The 21,076-nt window shown below is 30.4% G+C and overlaps 1 protein-coding gene across 1 annotated transcript in view; it reads left to right on the plus strand.

The window, feature by feature from the left end:
* TECRL (trans-2,3-enoyl-CoA reductase like) overlaps nucleotides 1–21,076 on the plus strand; it is a 92,009-nt gene that overhangs the window by 23,084 nt on the left and 47,849 nt on the right. Inside the window, exon 2 of the mRNA XM_006916525.1 lies at nucleotides 7,807–7,858. Within this exon, the coding sequence (XP_006916587.1) occupies nucleotides 7,807–7,858 (52 nt within the window). The remainder of the gene's footprint in view (nucleotides 1–7,806; nucleotides 7,859–21,076) is intronic.

A 21,076-nucleotide genomic window follows, 5' to 3' on the forward strand; every position in this document is an offset into this window, starting at 1 on the left:
TTTCTCAAAGTTCTTGAGGCTGGAAGTACAAATTCAGGGTGCGAGCATGGTGAGATCCTGGAGAGAACCTTCTACCGGGTTGCAAATGGCCATTTTCTCCTTGTATCTAGCAGGCTAAATAGTTTTCTAGAGTCTTTTTTATAATGACACGAATTCTATCATAAGAGCTCTACCTTCTTGAATTAATTACTTTCCCAAGACCCCTACCTCCTAATACTATCACATTGTGAGGTAGGATTTCAAAATATGAATTTCCAAAGATACGAATATTCATTTCATAACAGATGGTTGACCTCTAAATGCTTCTGCTTGGATGTTAAACATGTTGCTTCCTCTCACATTTCACTGGTTAATCAAGTCACATGACCAAGCCCAAGTTTAACACGGTGGAGATAGAATATATTCCCTCTGGGAGATCCACCCAAGGAAGAATAACACATGTTTTGAACACTATAAATGTACCAGAGTAAACAAAGACTCTGCACCAAAGATGTTTACTTCAAAATTTATGTGCTAAAGTCATTCACTTTAATCATATACAGAGCCTCAATTTTTTATTCTAATTCTATTAACTTAACTTGTTTAGTTGGAACACTCTTAGCTGCCTAGTTCTAAGCCAGAAAGATAAGTCAGACTTGTAGCAAGCGAGAGCAGAGACAAGTTCAAGAAATAAGAACCAGTAGCTTCCAGAACACATACTTATGGCAGAAGTCAGTAGGTCCCAGATGAATATGTGAAAACTCATAAAGCCTTTAGAAGCCTAAGGCTTGAAATGGACATACTGCTTCTTCTGCCCACATTCTATCGTCCAAAGTAAGCCAAAGAACTAAGTCCAATATCAGCCATCATTACTTCCTAGATTATTTCTAGCCAAATAATCTGTTTGGCTACAGATCTTTAATTTCCTTGAATCACCAGGGGAATAAACCACATACTTAAAAATTTTATGCATAATAATTTTTTTGTATGTGTGTATGTTTGCTGAAATTCAATTTAATCGCACTATACATTTTACAAAAGCAAGTATTAAATATCTTGAATACTAATGTTAAATAACTATATTTGTGAATCACAAATAATTTCAGAGTTATTATAAAACTAAAAACATGACATATTTCATAGTGGTACCATGTTAGTTTCATTATTATATATAAAATATGAAATGAGTTGAATTTTTTTAAAGTTAATCAACATATTTCTTAAAACATATCAGTAGAAGAAAGGGTAAACAAATTAATTATATACGAGTTAACCTCTCAAGTGGTTTAAAAACTTGTTGTAAATTTTAAAAAATTAATAATTACCCTCTTAAACTTGTGTTTAATTTATACAATGAAATGATTGAGTTACAGTCAAGTGCTACTTAACGAGAGGGATATCTTCCGAGAAATGTGTCATTAGGCGATTTCATCGTTGTGTGAACATCATAGAGCATACTTAAAAAACTTGATGATATAGCCTACCACACACCTGAGCTATCTTGTATAACTTATTGTTCTTAGGGTAAAAGACTGTATAGTACAACACTGAACCAAACAACGTGAGATTAAGTCAAGCACAAGAAGAAATGTTTTGATCAAGAGACTAGGTAAACATGAGATGTATGACACTGCTGCTGGCATAACAAGACACATTGTTTTATGGCAATTTTTTTTTTTTATTTATAAGTAGAAAGAGTACACTCTAAAATAATGATAAAAGTATAGTACAGTATAGTAGATACATATACCAGTAACATAGTTGTTTATTATCAAGTATTACATATTACACATAATTATATATGCCATATTTTATACCATTGGCAGCATAATAGGTTTGTTTATGCCAGCATCACAACAAACACATGAATTTCTTACACCATGATGTTAGGAAGATACTATGTTACTAGACGATAGGAATTTTTTTAACTCTATTATGTTATGGGACTACCATCTATACGTGGTTTGTCATTGATCGAAACAAAACTATAGGGCACATGACTATGATGTATTTCTTTCCCTTTTCTCCTACAAATGATTAATATTTTTAATAGTACTTTTCTGTTTGATAGCAAACTACTCAAAAACTTACTAGGTTAAAACAAAAACCATTTATTTATCTCTTTATTCTGGGCTCACTCAAGTACTTGCAGCCAGCTGGCAAGTTGCTGGGTGACTCTGATTGGGGAATTAGTTGGAGGAACAGAGCCAACAGATCCATGGGCCCGTTATCACTTGGGACGCTATCTCAGGCTCCCTTACACTTATTGATCAAGGGTGTTATCAGAAGAGTAGAAATACATAGCCTATGGACTCAGATTTGTAACTTGCACAGCTGCACTTTCAACACGTTTTTGATTAAAGCAAATCAAAAGGCTAGCCTAAATTTAAGGTCTAGGGAAAAAAAAATATTACCTCTTGATGAGAGAATCTGCAAAATACTGTGACTAGTTTGCAATCGCCACAGTAGTATAGGATAGGATAAAATAAGGTACATTAATTACTCATAATAGTCTATATACATACATATACACAAAACAGATTTATAGACAATACTGTCACACCACAATTACTTTACTATTCCTCTCAAATCCTACTATTATTATTATTATTTATCACCTATTATTTTCACTATATTTGAGTTTTTATTCAAAATATATTTCATGACAATACTAATTGAAGGTATGTATAAATATTGTCTTTTCTTTTTACAATTGAAGACAAAGTGATGTAGCAAATGTCCCTGTCATTGTCACTGTAAATCAATAAATAGAAACAAATTATATTTTAATCAACTTTTCAACAAACTTATAAATCTTTACTTATTCTAAAAAAGCCTTTTTTGTCCTGGTCATCACTATGCAATTATATCTCTTAATATGAACCCTGAAAAATTTACTGATTATAATTAAGGAAATTCAAATAGGTTTAAAATATATCACATAGATATTTTCTCCCTCCAGTTTCATCTGCTTTTAAGTTTTAATGAACTTCATTAATGTAGAATTATTATATTTAAGAAAATATCACTTTTTTCAACAAAATAATTATAAATTAACTTAGAGTATGCACACATACATTTAATCTTTTTTCCCCTGTGATCATGAAGCTAAATGATTAATCAATGGGTAATAGTCTTATCCACTTACTTTCTTCATTTAGAAGCATATAATAATATAATAATTTTCATAATAATACCTGTGACTATTTGGAAAAGAAAATGACTACCATTTGATTATTATGTTTTTCTCAGAGGTAATACTCTTTTATTTGAAATGGTGTAAAAACAGACTATTTCATTTAAATATGGCTTAGGCTTCATAACTTATTTCAGTAATACCACATTACATGTAAACTTTCCTGACTGCACGGATTCTTTTCTTTGTGTCACAGATTTGCAATAGGAAATTATAATCAAAGTCATGCAAAAAGTAATCACAAATGTTAATTCCACTTGGCTTTATTTTATTCTTAAAAAAATATACTTTACATTCTGTGGTCTTTATGATCTTATCCAGTCTTAATCTGAATTGTAAAAATATTTCAGAAAGAGTATTTACCATTAAAAATTTTGCTTTCTCAAAATCTGTATTTTCTAATTTATAAAACATTTCTTTTTTTGTATTTTGTTAGAAATCAAACTTTAATTTCCAATAATTTAAAAAATATTTTCAATATGTTATAATTTCATATGTATGTGCGTTTATTACAAAATCAATCACGTCCTTTCTCTACTCCTAAATAAAACACACATAATTTACTGGAAACAAAAGTATTTATATAAAAGCCCATTATTGTACTACATGTTATTCAATCATCTATCAAAAGGCACTTTGTTTGTTTCCGTGTCTTGGCCATTGTGAATAATGCTGCAGTAAACATCAGGATGCATATATCTTTACAGATAAATATTTTCAAGTTTTGGGGATAAATATCCAAAAGAGTAATTGCTGGGTCATATGGTAATTTTATTCTTAATTTTTTAAGGACACTCCATCTTGCTTTCCATATAGTGGCTGTATAAATTTGTATTCCTATCAGCAGTGTATAAGGGTTCCTTTTTTTTCAATAACCTAACACTTGTTATTACTTGTCCTGTTGGTAATAACCATTCTAACTGGTGTGAGATGGTATCTCATTGTGATTTTGATTTGCAGTTCCCTAATAGCTAGTAAAGTTGAGCATCTTTTCATAATAAATTTAATTAAAAAAAAATAATGAATATATTTTTAAAATGTTCTATGGTGAATATTTTAAAGGAATTAATTTATATATTAATGCTTATTTTATTTTTGAATTGAAAAAATAATAACCAAATGTGCCATTGCTACAAGTAAACATTTGTTATGATACAAAATGTCTGAAATATGTGTTTTTATATATATAATTTTGAACATAACAAAGAATTAATTTAAAATAATTCATTATGGTATATAAAGAAATAAAATCGATATGATACAATTTTTCTATTGCTTAAATAGTGAACAAAATCCAGTTAAATTTAAGATATTTAAACTTTATTAATACTGATTTTTTTCACATTCATAGTGTAGTGTCAATTTTATTCACAGTGAAAATTCTTGATATTCTATAAAATAGTATAAATATTCCGAATTTATAAAAATAATGTATATAAATGGCTTATTTATATTTTATGTACAATTTAAAGATTACTTACTAGTAAAGTATTATTTCCTTACTCAGGAAACTTTCTCCTATTCTGAGTAAAATATCTGCAACTTTATATTCTATTTTCTAATGCAACATATTCTAATGAAAATTCTCAGATGTATTTTTCCCACTTTCTTGAATTAATCAATCTAAGATATGATTCTCTAGGCTGGTTTAGTTCGCTTTCTTGTGTCTCTAAAAACAGAAAAAAATGCTCTTTCCACTTAGAAATTGTGCACTGAATATTTTGTTCATGTGTGTGTCTGTGTGTGTGTGTTTTCACATATGTATAGTTAATTATTTCTATCCTATTTAGTTTCTATTCTGTTTCTCTCCAGTAAAACATTTCTTTTCTTCACAATGTTTACTGACAATTTTTGGATTGCACCTTGCATTTTCTCTGTCAAATGAATTTCTAGTGATTGTTGTTTGTCCTTACCATTTAATTTTCATTTCTCTAAGCAGGATAAACTGTATTCTTGGAGACATCTGTTCATTTTAGGGAGTCCTTGAGAAAGTGGCTAAAATATAGTTTTAAAAGTAGTAATAATACAAAAAATATTTTGTTGCATGTGTGAAATATTACAGTACCTTTGTATGGGTCAAATTCAAGCAGATTCTAGATTAATCACTTGAATGTAAAAGTTTTTCTAAGTCCATCAACATAAATCTTCGATAAAATAATACTGACCCAAACCTCAACTATGATCAATTAGGATTTAGAAGTAAATTTTTGGTTCAACTAACAATCATTTACCTTGTCCTCTTAATATTTTAAGATTTATTTTCTCTGAGGAGAAAGAAACATTAATGAAAATTTCAGGATTTCAGATGTAGAAGATATTTATTTCTCTCATCTGCACAATTAATTGTGATATAGAAAAAGGATTAATTTTTGTGATAATAGTTTGTCCTGTTTAAGTGGTTATAAAACTGGATAAAAAGTAAAAACTATTATGAATAAACTTCTTGATGAAGCTACTGAGACATCAATTTAGTAATCAGAAAGTTTTACATGCTGTTAATTATCATCTTTTCCTCTCTTTGTGCTCTGAATACAACTAAAGGCCCAAAAGAGTTGATCAAGCATAGGCTGCAGCTAATTGAGCAATATTGTCTAAATCATTTAGTGGTTACTTATTTATTTATTTTTTTGCTATATTTGACTAAAATTGCTCCTGAAAAAGCAGTCCTCAATGATTTATTCAAAATTAGCACTTTTCTAACATGTGAAAGTCAAATGTAACTAGCACTTTTCTAACATGTGAAAGTCAAATGTAATTTTAAAAAATTTAAAAATAAAATAAAAATTAAAATAAAAGATTTGGTTCAAAATCAAATTTGTAAAAGACTTTTCATATTACTCACAAAAGACTTTTCATATCAAATCAAGAAACTTCTATCTGTTTTCATATGACTTTACATTCACAGCTTTATTTTTCACTTTAATAAGTTACTTTAAACTTTATATATGTTATATGGCGTCCAACATATTGAAAGACAGACTACATTAACGCTAGGTCATTGTCCTCAAGGACCTTGTAGATTGAACAACTAGCGAGTAAACAGACAATAATATGCCCTCATAAAGTGACAGCTGACACACAGCAAACCTTAATAGAGAAATTATTGATTTTGAAAATTATTTGGTTTTTGAAATTAGATGGTCCTTGAAATGACTGATGGACAAATATGTGTTATTCTAGAGAACTGCACGTGGATTTTACGTATCCCTGTTAAAGGAAGCAACATATTAGAAGAGTGTTTTGTGATTAACAGGGAAATAAAACAATGAACACTCCAGTTTTCACAAATAACTTTAAATATTGAAGTAGAATAATCAAAATTAAGATAAAATATATGTTTAAATATGAATATATATGTATTTCGTCCTTTCTAAAAACTGTTTTACAAATATTTCCTTACATATTTGAGAGAAGTATGATGCTATAAAATATTTAAAAATGTTATACTCAAAATTCTTTATGGTATTTTTTTATTTATAGCATAACAGAAATGAAAATTAATATCATTCTTCAATGATTAAATCTTATAACTTTCTTATTTATTAAGCCATATGTATAGAAGACATCAAAAAAAATTTTTTTCTGACTGGTATAGCACATCCTTGGTTATAGTTCTATTAAACAGAAAGTGTAAAATGGTAAAATAAATGTATTCATTGCTATACTTTTAGTACATAATAAAATATATATGTAATATAGTTAATAAGAACTGTCTGGGTATTAGTATTATCCCTTTATGCATATATTTTTCATTCACCTTCTAAAAGAGCCATGAGCATAACTTAGTGTAACAAAATAAAATAATAAATAAATAAAGTCATGTACAAAGTATTCCTTACATGTTTAGAGAAAGAAAAAATATATATTTTTCTTCTATGATCAGAGAAAGTTCTTTTGATATGAACAAAGTCAGAAAGTAAAAAAATATTATGATGGCTTGAGGGGTTTGGACAGAACTCTTATCCTCATGAATTTTCCAATTTAGATGAAGAAATATTATTTTTTCATTTTTCTATTATAAAGAGTTCATTTTAGTAGATTAGGACCAAATGATTGGTCAAACTACTATGCACTTAATGAATCCAAATAATATATTTAACATGAATTTTGATGGACCAATAGTAATTTCGGATGGGAGTTTTAGTAACATAACTAATTAGGTGGCTTAGGTAGGATTGTTTTTTCTCATTATATTCTGAAGTAATCATGTCCCTCTTTGTCTATATAAATCAATTGCATATCCTCAGGCTCATCTGTTATGTAGTCTTTACCTATCTATCTATCTTGTGCATTTACTCACACTTTTAATTGACAATCTTACTCATTTTAAAATAGAAATTGAATATTATGAACAGAAAAAATTCAAAAATATATTTTAAAGTTATATATTATTATACTAGGATGAACTCATATAATAACACCATTATTACTATATACAAATGTTCAGAAAAGGTATATTGATGCAATGTTTCAAGTTATCAAAGCAGTAGTAACTAAAAAGCCGAATAAAACAAAGAGGCTATTTTGTAATAATTTTACACTTTGACTACATAAAATTATGTTTTCTTAAATAAATATTTAGGAAACAGATGAACACTTTCTTTATAATTCTATTTTATTTTCCTTTTCAGGTGATGCAAACATCTACTATTCATGATGTTAAGCAAAAATTTCACAAAGCATGTAAGTCACATTTATATTTTAAAATTTATATTAGTCTTATTTTTATCAAATTTATTCAGATTTCAGATTTATCTGTAAGAATAAGTTCAATATTATGATGAGTGTGTGAAAATTATATTTCAATCTGAAAGTCAAATAATATTTTGTTAAATACTTCTTGACTACGAACCTTCTTCTGTCTTACTCTTGAATTGATGCTTTAACCCTCAAAATTCTTTTGTTTTATCACAAAACTGTTTCCTCGTTCATATGTGAACATTCTTGATTCTAATAGGACACTTCCTGTATATAAAAATGCATTAATTAACACAATGTATTTCTTTAAGGAAATACTAAGCAAAGTTTTTACTCCACATATTTATATTTGTCAAATTGTTTCCACATAAGAATTCTTTACATAATACATTAAAACTATGTTTTTTTAAATTTTATTAATAGATGAATATATTGTTGTATTATTACATCACATGTTATTATATATAATTATATATTATTAAGAGATCTATTATTATTTACTTGGGGATATTTATATAAAGTTCGTTCAAATTAGATTTTTATTTTACAACTTCTTAAATAAATTTTACTTGTAACTTAAACATACTAAAAATGTTTGTAATTACTAGGGAGTGTTTTTTAAATAGCTTTTTCTTTTAGAGCAATTTTAGATTCATAACAAAGTTGGGCAGAAAATACAAAGTCCCCATTTACCCCCTATCCGCACACATGCACAGTCTCCCCCACCATTAACATTCTACATCAAAGTGGTACATTTGTTACAACCCATGAATCTACACTGACACATTATTATTACCCAAAGGTCCATCATTTATATTAGAGTTTATTCTTGGTGTTGTACAGTTTATGGATTTTGCTAGGGAGAATTTTCAATCCTTTGGATTTAGTTGAACAATGTTTCTTTTCTGAAAAGATTTTTTTTAAGAAGTAAGATTTTATTTCCTTGTTTCACAAATTAAGTTGACTGTGCTGTGAAAAATATTCTTAAAGCTCACAAACTAAAACATTAAACCATTTAATAACACTTTAGAATAATACAGGTAGAGTTGTTTTATTATTTTCATTATTTTCTTACAGGAAAGAATATAGGATATTTATTGAATACTTTATGTACATATGACTATGCTATACGTAATGGCTAATTAAATAAAGGTAAAAGTCATTCCCATTAGCCTTCAAAAGATAGTCTCATAAATATATATATATATTGCCGGAGCCAGCCGGCTGAGATGAACAGCACCTGAGAGGGGGAGTGAGGATTAAAGAAAAGACAGAGACAAGAGATAGAGTCAGGAGGGTGTACAGTAAATACTGCAGCCCCGAGTTTATTTAGAACACACTACTTATAGCATTGCAATGAGAAAACAGCAGTCAAGACCCAAGGTCAGCCAAATTACTCATCCTGCAAAACAATGAAGTTCTTACAACTCAGAACTCTCTGCTCCACAATCAAACTCCCTTCTTGGAAAATAGTGAGTGCTTAAAATAGTTTAGTGCCACTTATCTCAGAGCTCGCCAGGTTCGCTCAGCTCCCAACAGATATGGTTTTATATATAATATAAATTTCTCATAAATATATATATTATATATTTATATATAATATAAAAACAAAAACCAAATAGCCAATATATCTAAAATTTATAAATATTTGGAGGAAACTCTATTTAGAAATTTTAATAGAAACAGAAAACATATTCAGTTTGGAACAGAATTATTTGAAATGTGCTTCAAATTCTTGCAGAAGAAGTAAATTGGACATTATGTTTAATATATTTACCAAATAGTAAAAGAAAATCAAAAAATGCTGCTAACACTAACAATATGTGACTATACATATAATGGTAAAAAGAAAGTTATATGTTGACTGTCTTCATATTTTATCTATTTAACATATTCTAAAACCAGGTAGGACCAGGTGCTGTACGCATAAAAAAATTTTTAAAAAAATTTAAAAAAGGGATTGTAAACTGACAAGATCCTTGCAATCTGTGAGGTCAACCACGGGCTGCCTTGCCTTAAAATAAATAAGTAAACAAACAAACAAACCCATGTAGGATTGAATACTTTATTCAAATTTATACATATATCCACATAATAATAATCATATATATATTATACATATGGTTATATCTATATAACTACAATTGTTAGTTTTTTACAGATTCTTTACTTTCTGACACCAAATTATTTTTTTATTATGAAATTTTGATGCTGTTTATTCTCAGGCCCTGGAGTTATAATAGGAATTTTTAATCTTATGAGAAAAAAAATATATAACTTATCAAAGACTGGTTTCCTGAGGGGAGAATGCTCCCTACATGACTTTTATCTCTAGCCTTTGTTCTCTTAGGTGTTCTGACTGATCTTGATTTCTTGTCTGCCTACTCTTTCTGATTTCCATCAGCTTTACATTTTTTATTTTATTTTGGAACTTTTATATTGCGACTCTTCTTGTCCTGCAAAATGACTACCTTATGTTCTTCTAGGTTCATAATTTTTCAGTTCTGCTTTGTTATGTCATATTTTAGATTACTCTCCCTGGTCACCATCCATCAGATTGGTGAGGAAATAGAAAGGGGAGGAAACTACAATTACAACATTAGTTGTAAAAAAGAAAGAACAAGGTTTTCATGAAAAAGAGATATCTATTAAACTATAAATCATATATATATATATATATGCATATACACAAACACACACAGAAACATATAACATTCATTTATTCTCTTCTTCTCATTTGATATACCATAAATAGTGAAATGCCCTCAGCTACAATTTCTCCACTAATCTTTCTTTATCTCCATCCATTTATTCATTACCACTTATAGTTATTATTCTTGCTTGTATCTTGATGTCTCTCCTTCGATGATCTTCACACTCCTGTCTCTATATATCATCCTCTATTCACTCCCATCTTCTCACAAGGTTTCAGAGAGAAATTAAACCTTGTCAAAACTGAGCTGAAAAATTGAGAATTATATAAATCCAGGTGACACTCTGCCTAAAACTATGTGAATATTTTCTAAGAATAATTCAGGTGAGTTTTGTTTTAATTTTTAAACTCTAGATATGTATAATATTACATATTCTAGCTGAATAGCATAACCCTATTTTATGTTATTCAAAAAGTTATTCTATGTGTTCTTGATTTTAAATGCAATTTGTTCTCTTTTGGGATACAATATGACTTTATTAGAATAATTATTAATACCTTTGGAAAATAATAGAATTTACAAAGAGCCACAGGCAAATGTGTAAATGTGTATATATATATTTGTGTTTGTGTGTGTGTGTGTGTACACACACACACACACACACACACACGCACACACACTAATTTACATCTGTAATGATATATTCCATTTTGTGGGTTTAAATTTCAGTGAAAAAAAAAATCTTGCCTAAATGTTATTTTGCTATATTTACCATACTCAAAATTATTTAAATTTTTATGGTCTAGACCTTTAAAGAGAGGAATGAATGTGATAGTTTCACTGATAATGTAAAAGATATATCAATAAAGATGAAGAATTCTCAAAGCAAAGGTGTAGTGAATATACTCTTCAGGAACTGTGTCATTCCTCATAAACCAAGGAACCTCTAACAGAAATTGGAAAATATCATTGTCATACAAAGTTGTATAAAGATAGTATTTCATTTAAATAGTTTAAAAAGAACAACTTTTTCCCCAGTTTTTTAAAATTTCTACTGGTTTTGTAGTTAAAGATTGTTGGTTACCTATCACAAAGAGATAAGGTCATTTTGAAGGGCATTCTGATATCATTCTTACTCTCTAAAAAGAAACTTGATAGAAGTGTGTTCTATCATTATTTAGTGTGTTGTGGCACGATCAATTCTAAGACCCACAGAGCCAATTGAGATGAATTATGAGCCTTTATTAGCCGGCCGGTGACTGACTCTCTACTATGCAGGATTCGAGGAGATCAGCCTAGAGATCCCAAAAGAGGCAGTTTATAAAGCCTAGCCACATTCTAGTTAACATCAAACAAGCAAGTAGATTAACCACACCCTAGTTAATCATCAAACAAGCAAGCAGATTACAGAATCAGAAGTTGGCCGTTAGCATATCTTTGCCCAGAACCGCACCCTTAACATATTCTCTAGGTAATTTAAAAGGAGCCTCCTCACATTAGAAACATGGCCAACAAGATCTTTCTAGATCTCTCCCCTTGAAATAACAACGAGCTGAACATTTACAATTCAACAAACAACACCCAACATGCACACAAGCAAGTCTGAGAGATATGCATATCAGAGCATCGGAAGATGGGCAAATTGCATGAGTCTCAGAGATGGGTTAGGAGAGAGAAATAAAGGAGCTGTGATATGCAGCCAGGGCACCCTGCAGGAAGAAGAGGAGAGAAGATTTCATGGTCAGTTCTTAGTTCTTTGAATCTTCTAACAGGGTTGTCTGTGTGATCAGCATATTCTGCGCAGTGGAGCCCAGAGAGCAGGGCAGAGAGCAGGGCAGAGACTGAATGTAGAGGAGCAATAACTGTGTCTTAGCTGCCACCATTGCCAAGCAAGAGGCTGAGTCACAGAGCCCGGCCGTATCCCTAGCACCAACTCAGAGTGCACCCTCCACCAACCATATCCTCTCAGAACTAGCACCACCAAGCCCCATGGGAATTTGAGCAATCACTACTGAAACAGACACTACAGCCATGGTGATATCAAAGCAAGACAGCTGAAATCTGGAGGACAGCACTACTCAAGACAGACAAACACACTGCTAGCCTCTCCCAAGTAACCCCAACCCCACCCAGTTAGGCAAATTTGGAGACAAACACACTGCTAGCCTCTCCCAATTAACCCCAACTCCATCTGGTTAGGCAAATTTGGAAGGAAGCAGCAAAACATTGCATCTGACTATTGAACAGTAATGGCATTTTCAGAAGCTCGGACTCACATCACCCATCACATCCTTCTACAAGAGTAGAGCCCTGGGACAAAGGGACCTGATTGCAGAGGATACACACAAACCACCAGAGAGGGAGGGGCATTTTTAGCTTCAAAGCAAAGATCTAAGAGGCTTGGATGCCACCTACGAGGAAAAAAAAAAAAAAAAGAAAAAAAAAAGCTCATTCTTATTACCTCCTAAAGAAATATCTCTGTATAATGATATATATCTTTTAAAAGCAGAGTACACTCCCATTAATGCCCGGGCAGAGAAACAGTCCATCAGACTCCATGAACAACCAAGGTGACAAGGCAGCTCAGAAAAAAAGTGAAAAATATCCAGAAAATAAGCTGAAAGACACAGAAATATGCAGTTTAAATGACAGAATTCAAGACTGCCCTTAGGAAAAACCTCATTGAGATGCAAGAAAATTCAGATTGGCACTTCAAAGAAATTAGAACCAAAAGCAGCGAACAATAGGAATACTTTATGAAAGAGATTGAAACTCTGAAAAAGAACCAAATAGACTTCTGGAGATGAAGAATTCAAAAAAAGAGATGAAGAATGAAATAGCAATATTAGGAAATAGAGCTGACCAGATGGAGGAAAGAACTAGTGATATCGAAGATAGAAATCTAGAAATGCAGAAGGAAAAGTGAAACCTGAGAATTAAAAATTTAAAAGAACTCTACAAGAACTGTTTGACACCATCAGAAAAAGCAACATAAAAATAATGGGAATATGGAAGGAGAAGAGAGCGAGAAAGGAACAGAGAGCATAATCAAACAAATAGTCAATGAGAATTTCCCAAACCTATGGAAAGAACTACATCTTTGAATCCAGGAAGCAAACAGGACACCCAATTATCTCAATCCAAAAAGGCCATTTCCAAGAGACATTATATTAAAATTGTCAAAAATGAATGACAAAGAAAAAATTTTCAAGGCAGCCAGGGAAAAGAAGACAGTGATTTATTAATGAAAGCCCATTAGGCTATCATTGGACTTCACAGCACAAACCTTAACAGCAAGGAGGGAATGGAACTAAATATTCAAACTATTGAAAAAAAAAAAAAATCACCAGCCAAGAATAATATATCCAGCAAAGCTCTACTTTAGATATGAAGAAGAAATAAAAACCTACCAGACATACAAAAGCTGAGGAATTTTCCATCTATATTACAGGAAATACTGAAGGGGGTCATTCTACCTGAAACAAAAGGACAAACACAATGCATAATTATGAGTAAGATGACTAACAGGCAGGCAGAAGCAAGACAGTGAAATCTTTATTAAGAACAGGGTATTAGAAGCTTAAATATTACATAATAGTTAAAGACCACCCCCCTCAAAAAAAAACCTTTAAAAAGATAAGAAGACAATAGCTACTGCAACTAGAAATGAATGTTTAGTATATATAGGGATAATGCGAGACAACAAAAGCAGAAAAGGGAAAGGAGCAAAATTCCAAATATAACTAAAGGGAATAGAGATACAGAAGAAAATAGATAACTATATATAAATAACTATCCTTTACATAAACTTAATGATAACCACGCATCAAAAATCCAGAACAAGTCCAGAACTGAGACATAATGTAAAACAGGAGAGAACAGAGGGAAAAACCATAAAACACCACCAAATTAAAATAACAGACAGAAACACAAAGACAAAGAAACAATGGAGACACCAAACTACAGAAAACAAAAGATAAAATGTCTATAGGAAATTCTCATACATCAATAATCACCCTAACTGTAAATGACCTGAACTCACTAGTAAAAAGGCAGAGAGAAGCAAATCGGATCAAAATACAAAACCCAACCATATACTGCCTTCAAGAATCCCTCTGAGCTGCAAGAACAAATGTAGACTCAAAATGAAAGGGTGGAAAATGATACTCCAAGCAAATGGCATCCAGATAAGCAGGTGTAGCATAATTATATCTGACAAAATAGACTTCAAGATAAAAATGGTAATGAGAGACACTTCATAATGATAATGGGAACCATACATCAAGAAGACATAACACTTATCAACATTTATACTCCCATTCAGGAAGCACCAAAATATATAAAACAATTATTAATAGAACTTAAAATGATACATATATATCATCCAAACAGCAAATCCATAAGGAAATATCAACTTTAATGACACATTAAACCTATTAGACATATTTGACATTTACAGAGACTTTCATTCCAAAATACCTTTTCTAGTGTACATGGAACATTCTTAAGGATAGACCACATATTGGGAAACAAAACTAGACTCAACAAATAAGAAAATTTAAATAATGCTAAGCATATTCTCTGACCATATTGCTTTGAAATTAAAAATCAACTGCAAAAAAAAAAAAGCGGGAAGAATCAGAAATATTTGGAGATTAAACAACATGCTACTGAAGAATGACTGGGTCATAGGAGAAATAAAAAAAGAGATCAAGAGATACAAAGAAACAAATGAGAATGAAAGAACCACATATCAAAACTTTTGGGACACAGCAAAAGCAATAATAAGAGGAAAGTATATACCATTACAGGCCTATCTCAAGAAACAAGAAAAATTCCAAATAAAGAAGCTAACATTATATCTTCAAAAACTAGAAAAAGAACAAATGAAGACCAAAGTCAGCAGAAGGAAGAAAATAATAAAAATTAGAGCAGAATTAAATGAAATTGAGAACAAAAAGACAATAAAAAACATTAATACAATAAACATCTGGTTCTTTAAGATTTATAAAATTACAACTACGTAGCTAGACTCACTAAGAAAAAAAGACAACGGACACAAATAAAATAAGAAATGAAAGAGGAGAACTTAGAACAGATATCACTAAAATACAAAGTATCATACAAGAATATTATGAAAGATTATCTGCCACCAAATTCGATAACCTAGAAGAAATAGACAGGTTCCTAGAAATAGACAAACTTCCTAGAATGAATCATGAAGAACTACAAAATCTAAATAGACCAATCAACAGTAAGAAAATTGAAACACTCATCAAAAACCTCCCCAAAGTAAAAGTCCAGGACCAGATGGCTTCTCTAGTAAATTCCACCAGACATTCAAAGAAAATTTAAAATACCTGCTCTTCTCAGACTTTTGCAAAAAAAAAAAAAAAACCCTGAAGAATTGTCTATACTTCCTAACTCATTTTAACATTACCCTGATATCAAAACCTGGTAAAGATAACACACACAGAGATCAAACAAACAAAAGTATAGACCAATATCTCTGATGAACGTAGTTGCAAAAATTCTAAACAACATTCTAGCAAATTGAATAAAACAATACATTAAAAAGATTATATATCATGATCAAGTAGACTTATTCCAGGGGCACAGGGAGGGTTTAACATATGCAAATCAATTAATATGATACATCACATAAATAAAACAAAAGATAAAAATTATTTGACCATATCAGTAAGTGCGGAAAAAGCATTTGGCAAGATGCAGCATTCATTTAAGATTAAAACACTTAATAAAATGAGTATGGGAGGAAAGTATCTCAACATTATAAAGTCCACATAAAACAAACCCTTAACTAACATGATACTTAATGGTGAAAAACTAAAAACTTTCCAAGATCAGAAACAAGACAAGGCTGTCCCCTACCGCCACTATAAATCAATATAGTGTTGGAAGTCCTAGCTAGAGCAATCAGGCTAGAGAAAGAAATAAGAGCATCCAAATTGGGAATGAAAAAGTCCAACTATCACTTTTTGCTGATAACATGATCATCTATATAGAAAACTTTAAAGACTCCACTGAAAAATGATTAGAAACTCTAAACAATCACGGTAAAGTCTCAGGATACAAAATCAAAGTACAAAAATCCACAGCATTTCTATATACTAACAATAAATTTTCAGAAAAAGAAATTAAAATAAATTCCTTTTGCAATTGCAGCAAAAAGAATAAAATACCTAATAATAAACCTAACAAAGTATGTGCAGGACCTATACACTAAAAGCTGTAAGACTGTATTAAAAGAAATTGGACAAGACACAAAGAAATGGAAAGATATTCCATATTCATGAACTGGAAGAATCAACATTGTTAAAATGTCTTTATTACCTAAAGCATTATGCAGATTTAATGCAATCCCCATTAAAATCTGACTTTTTAAGGAAATCGAACAAAAAAAAATTAGATTTGTATGGAAGCACAAAAGACCCCAAATAGCCAAAACGATCCTGAGGGGAAAAACAAACAAACAAACAAACAAACAAGGCTGGAGGTATCACTCTGCTTGATTTCAATTTGTACTACAAAGCAACAATAATCAAAACAGCATGGTATTGGCAAAAAACAGACACATAGACCAATGCAACAGAATTGGAAGTGCAGAATTAAACCCTGCATATATAGGCAAATAATTTTTGATGAAGAAGCCAAAAACATACAGTGAAGAAAAGAAAGCCTCTTCAATAAATGGTGCTGGGAAAACTGGAAAGCCACCTGCAAAAGAATGAAACTAGACTTCTGTCCGTCGCCATACACTAAAATTAACTTCAAATGGATCAAGGACCTAAATATAAGACCCGAAGTGATAAATTGTATAGAGGAAAACATAGGTACTAACATCATTGACCTTGTATTTAGAGAGGTTTTTATGAATTTGACCTCAAAGGCAAGGGAAGTAAAAGCATATGGGACTATATCAAACTAAAAAGCTGTGCAGGAAAAGAAATCATCAACAAGGCAAAGAGGCAACCATCTGAATGGGAATATATATTTGCAACGCCTCTCACAAAGGTCTAATTATTTAAAATAAATAAAGAACTAATCCAACTCAATAATAAAAAAGCAAACAATGCATTTAAAAAATGGGCAGAGGACCTGAACAGACACTTCTCCCAAAACATACAAATGGCCAACAGATATGAAAAGATACTGAACTTCACTAGATATTAGGGAAATGCAAATCAAAACCACAAGGAGATACTATCTCTCACCCATTAGAATGGCTATCATCAACAGGATAAGTAATAACAAGTGTTGGAGAGGCTGTGGGAAAAAAAGGAACCCTCATACATTGCCGGTAGGAATATAAAATAGTACAACCACTGTGGAAAACAGCATGGAGTTTCCTCAAAAAAAAAAACAAAAACCTAAGAATTGGATTACCATATGACCCAGTAATCTCTCTTCTGGATATTTATTCGCAAAACTTGAAAAACATTTATCCACAAAGATATATGCACTCCAATGTTTATAGCAGCATTATTTATGGTGGCCAAGACATGGAAAGAACCAAAGTGTCCTATGATAAATTATTGGATAAAGAAGATGTGGTACATATATACAATGGAATATTACTCAGCCATAGGAAAAGATCAAATACCGCCCTTTGCAACAAAATGGATAGATCTTGAGATAATTATGCTAAGAAAAATTAGTCAGACAGAAAAAGTTGAAAACCGTATAACTTCACTAGTACGTAGGATATAAAGCTGAAAATAACAAGTGAACATGACAAACAAACAGATTCATGGACACAGACACTGGATTAGTAATTACCAGAGGAAATGGGGGCAGACGGATGGTAGATGGGAGAAAAGGGGTCAAATATTTGGTGATGGAAAGAAATTTAATTTTGGATGGTGAACAGACAATGCAATATATATACATGACATACTGTTGAATTGTATACTTGAAACTTATTTGATTATATCAATCAATGTCACCCCCAATAATTTTAACTTTAATAAGTTAATTAAATTATGAATGAAAATTTAAAACAAACAAACAAACAAACAAATAAAAGGAGGCTCCTGGACAAAGCTGTGGAGTTCTCTGATCTTTCCACAAAGGAATCTAAAAAATGACAAATGCAACCAAGGAAAGAAGTGGCAGATTTTTTTTTTTAAATGCCCTCTATTGATAACTCAAGAAATAGATATCTGTAATAGTTACTTCAGCAAAGAGAATTATGAGCTTTGTCAATAATTAATGAAAAAATGGAATAATTTGACAACTATTTATTCTTTGGTAAAGGTCAAAGTTACATTTTGTAAAAACTATGGGAATTAAGTGGCTATTCACATTCTATGAATTTAATCACTGAAGTCCAATAAGGCCATTTTAATAGTGGGCAGCAATATTACCATTTCTTTATATTACATGTAGATTTCAAGAATGAGATAAGATTAAAAACCTGTTAGTGTTGATGTTCTGAATATTGAAAAAATTCTCAAAAATGTGCCCACTAGACACAAAAACTGGATTATAAACACCCTCCCTCCTCCAGCCGAAAATAACAAATGAGTTCCATCAGGTAGCTGCATCCTCAATAACTTTCAGAGAACATATTTGATGAAAAGAATGATATTTCATGAATTATATTTCACCAATTTAACAAGATTTTCAAAATCTCTCTTCTTCATTTAGCATACTGTTTATATAATTTAACCATTTTATGCCACATGTTGCTAACTTTTCTTCAGTTTTAGAGAAAGGATCATTATAATTGTGAAGCCCAATAATATTTTGTAATTTACAAAATTTTATTTCACAGAAAATATTTTGTTTCCACATGATTATTTTACAACATAATAGTTTAAATTGTATTAACAATTTCATCTTTAAAAAATTTTTTCTTTGCTTTTTGAGTAGCAAAATTTAATTATTTAATTTAACTTAGTTCAACAAATATTCATTAATCAAGTTAAATGACCAAGTACTATGCTATACTACTAAAAGATGAGTATTCATAATGTAGCCATCAAGAATTTCTAGTATGCAGAAATACACACATGTATACATACACATACAGAGATTAAATGACATTCTAGAACTGATTAATGTTGAATGCATTAGTAAAAATTATGAAAATTTTATTTTTAATAAAGTTAATCAATGTTACTGTGTGACCATATATACTGTCTTGATAGTAAAAGTAGTTGACACGATATTTCCAACTCTCTTTTTATGAAGCATATTTCAAAATAGTGCAACAACTTCACATGCTAATGGAGAAAAATATTAAATCTTAAAAAAAAGTAATTCTAGAGAAAGATGGCTTCTCAAATCTTAAATTAAAAAAAAAAATGATTCATTTTCTTTTAAAATGTCATTGATATAAAAAAATTTAAATAATCTAATGTATCATCCACCATGGTTTAAGAGCTGCAAACATACTAAAGTAATACTTTGAGACAAAACTTAATTTCAAATCTATCTCATTATGCTATATAATATTTACTATAAATCAAAAAGTATAATAATACGTTGTCCAAAACATAGTTTCTTACTATATCTCATTAATGTTTTCTATTTTAAAATTTAGCTAAAGATATATAGAATATTACAATTTTGTTGTCTCTAACTCTTCTTAATTAAGAGGCCTTTGTCATAAATACATTTCTTAAATTTCTTAAGCCAGTGTTCTTTTCTTTCTTTTTTTCTTTTTTCTTTTTTCTTTTCTTTTTTTTTTTTTTTTGGTGGCTTCAATCTAAACCACAGTATAGGGTGAAATAAGTCAGATAGAAAAAGTTGAGAATCATATGATTTGACTTATATGTGGGGATAAAACTAAAGGCAACAAATGAATCAGCCAAATAAACAAATAAAATTTATAGACATGGACAACAATTAGTGGCTACCAGAGGGAAAGGCAGGGTAAATAAAGGTGAAGAGGGTCAAAGACATGGTGCTGGAAATTTGACTTGGGGTGGTGAACATACAACACAATATACAAATGATATATTATTAAATGGTATATTTGAAACCTATAATTTTATTAACCAATGTCAACCTGATAAGTTTAATTAAAATAATAATATTAAAGGAAAAAATGAATAAACCACAATGCAAAACGCTGGCACATATTAGTGTCCCAGTATTGAAAATAAACTTTATTGTGACTACTTTAGAATACTGTTCAAATTTACATTGTTGTAGACTTAATGCCATCTGATACAGAAGTGTTAAGAGTTCTGTTTATTTATATGATATATGATCGTTTGCAGTATCTTAGGAGATCAGACTGTTAGAAAGATTTGGCTGTTTGCCAGTCAAGGTTAATGTAATAAAACTCCTATAATCCTCAAGCATCAAAATCATTGGATTAGCAATATTTAAACATGAACAAATACCTACATTATAGATGTATCAAATATTAGAACAGTCTATTATAGCAAATGATTGATTTCCAATTTATATTTGGACATGTGACTGTGTGAGAATATTTAAATTTCAAGATAGATAGATATTTAGAGAGTGAGAAATACTGGTTATTATACTCTAATATATATATATATATATAAAA

This window comes from Pteropus alecto, unplaced genomic scaffold (genome assembly GCF_000325575.1).
Source record: "Pteropus alecto unplaced genomic scaffold, ASM32557v1 scaffold46, whole genome shotgun sequence".
Taxonomy (NCBI): Eukaryota; Metazoa; Chordata; class Mammalia; order Chiroptera; family Pteropodidae; genus Pteropus; species Pteropus alecto.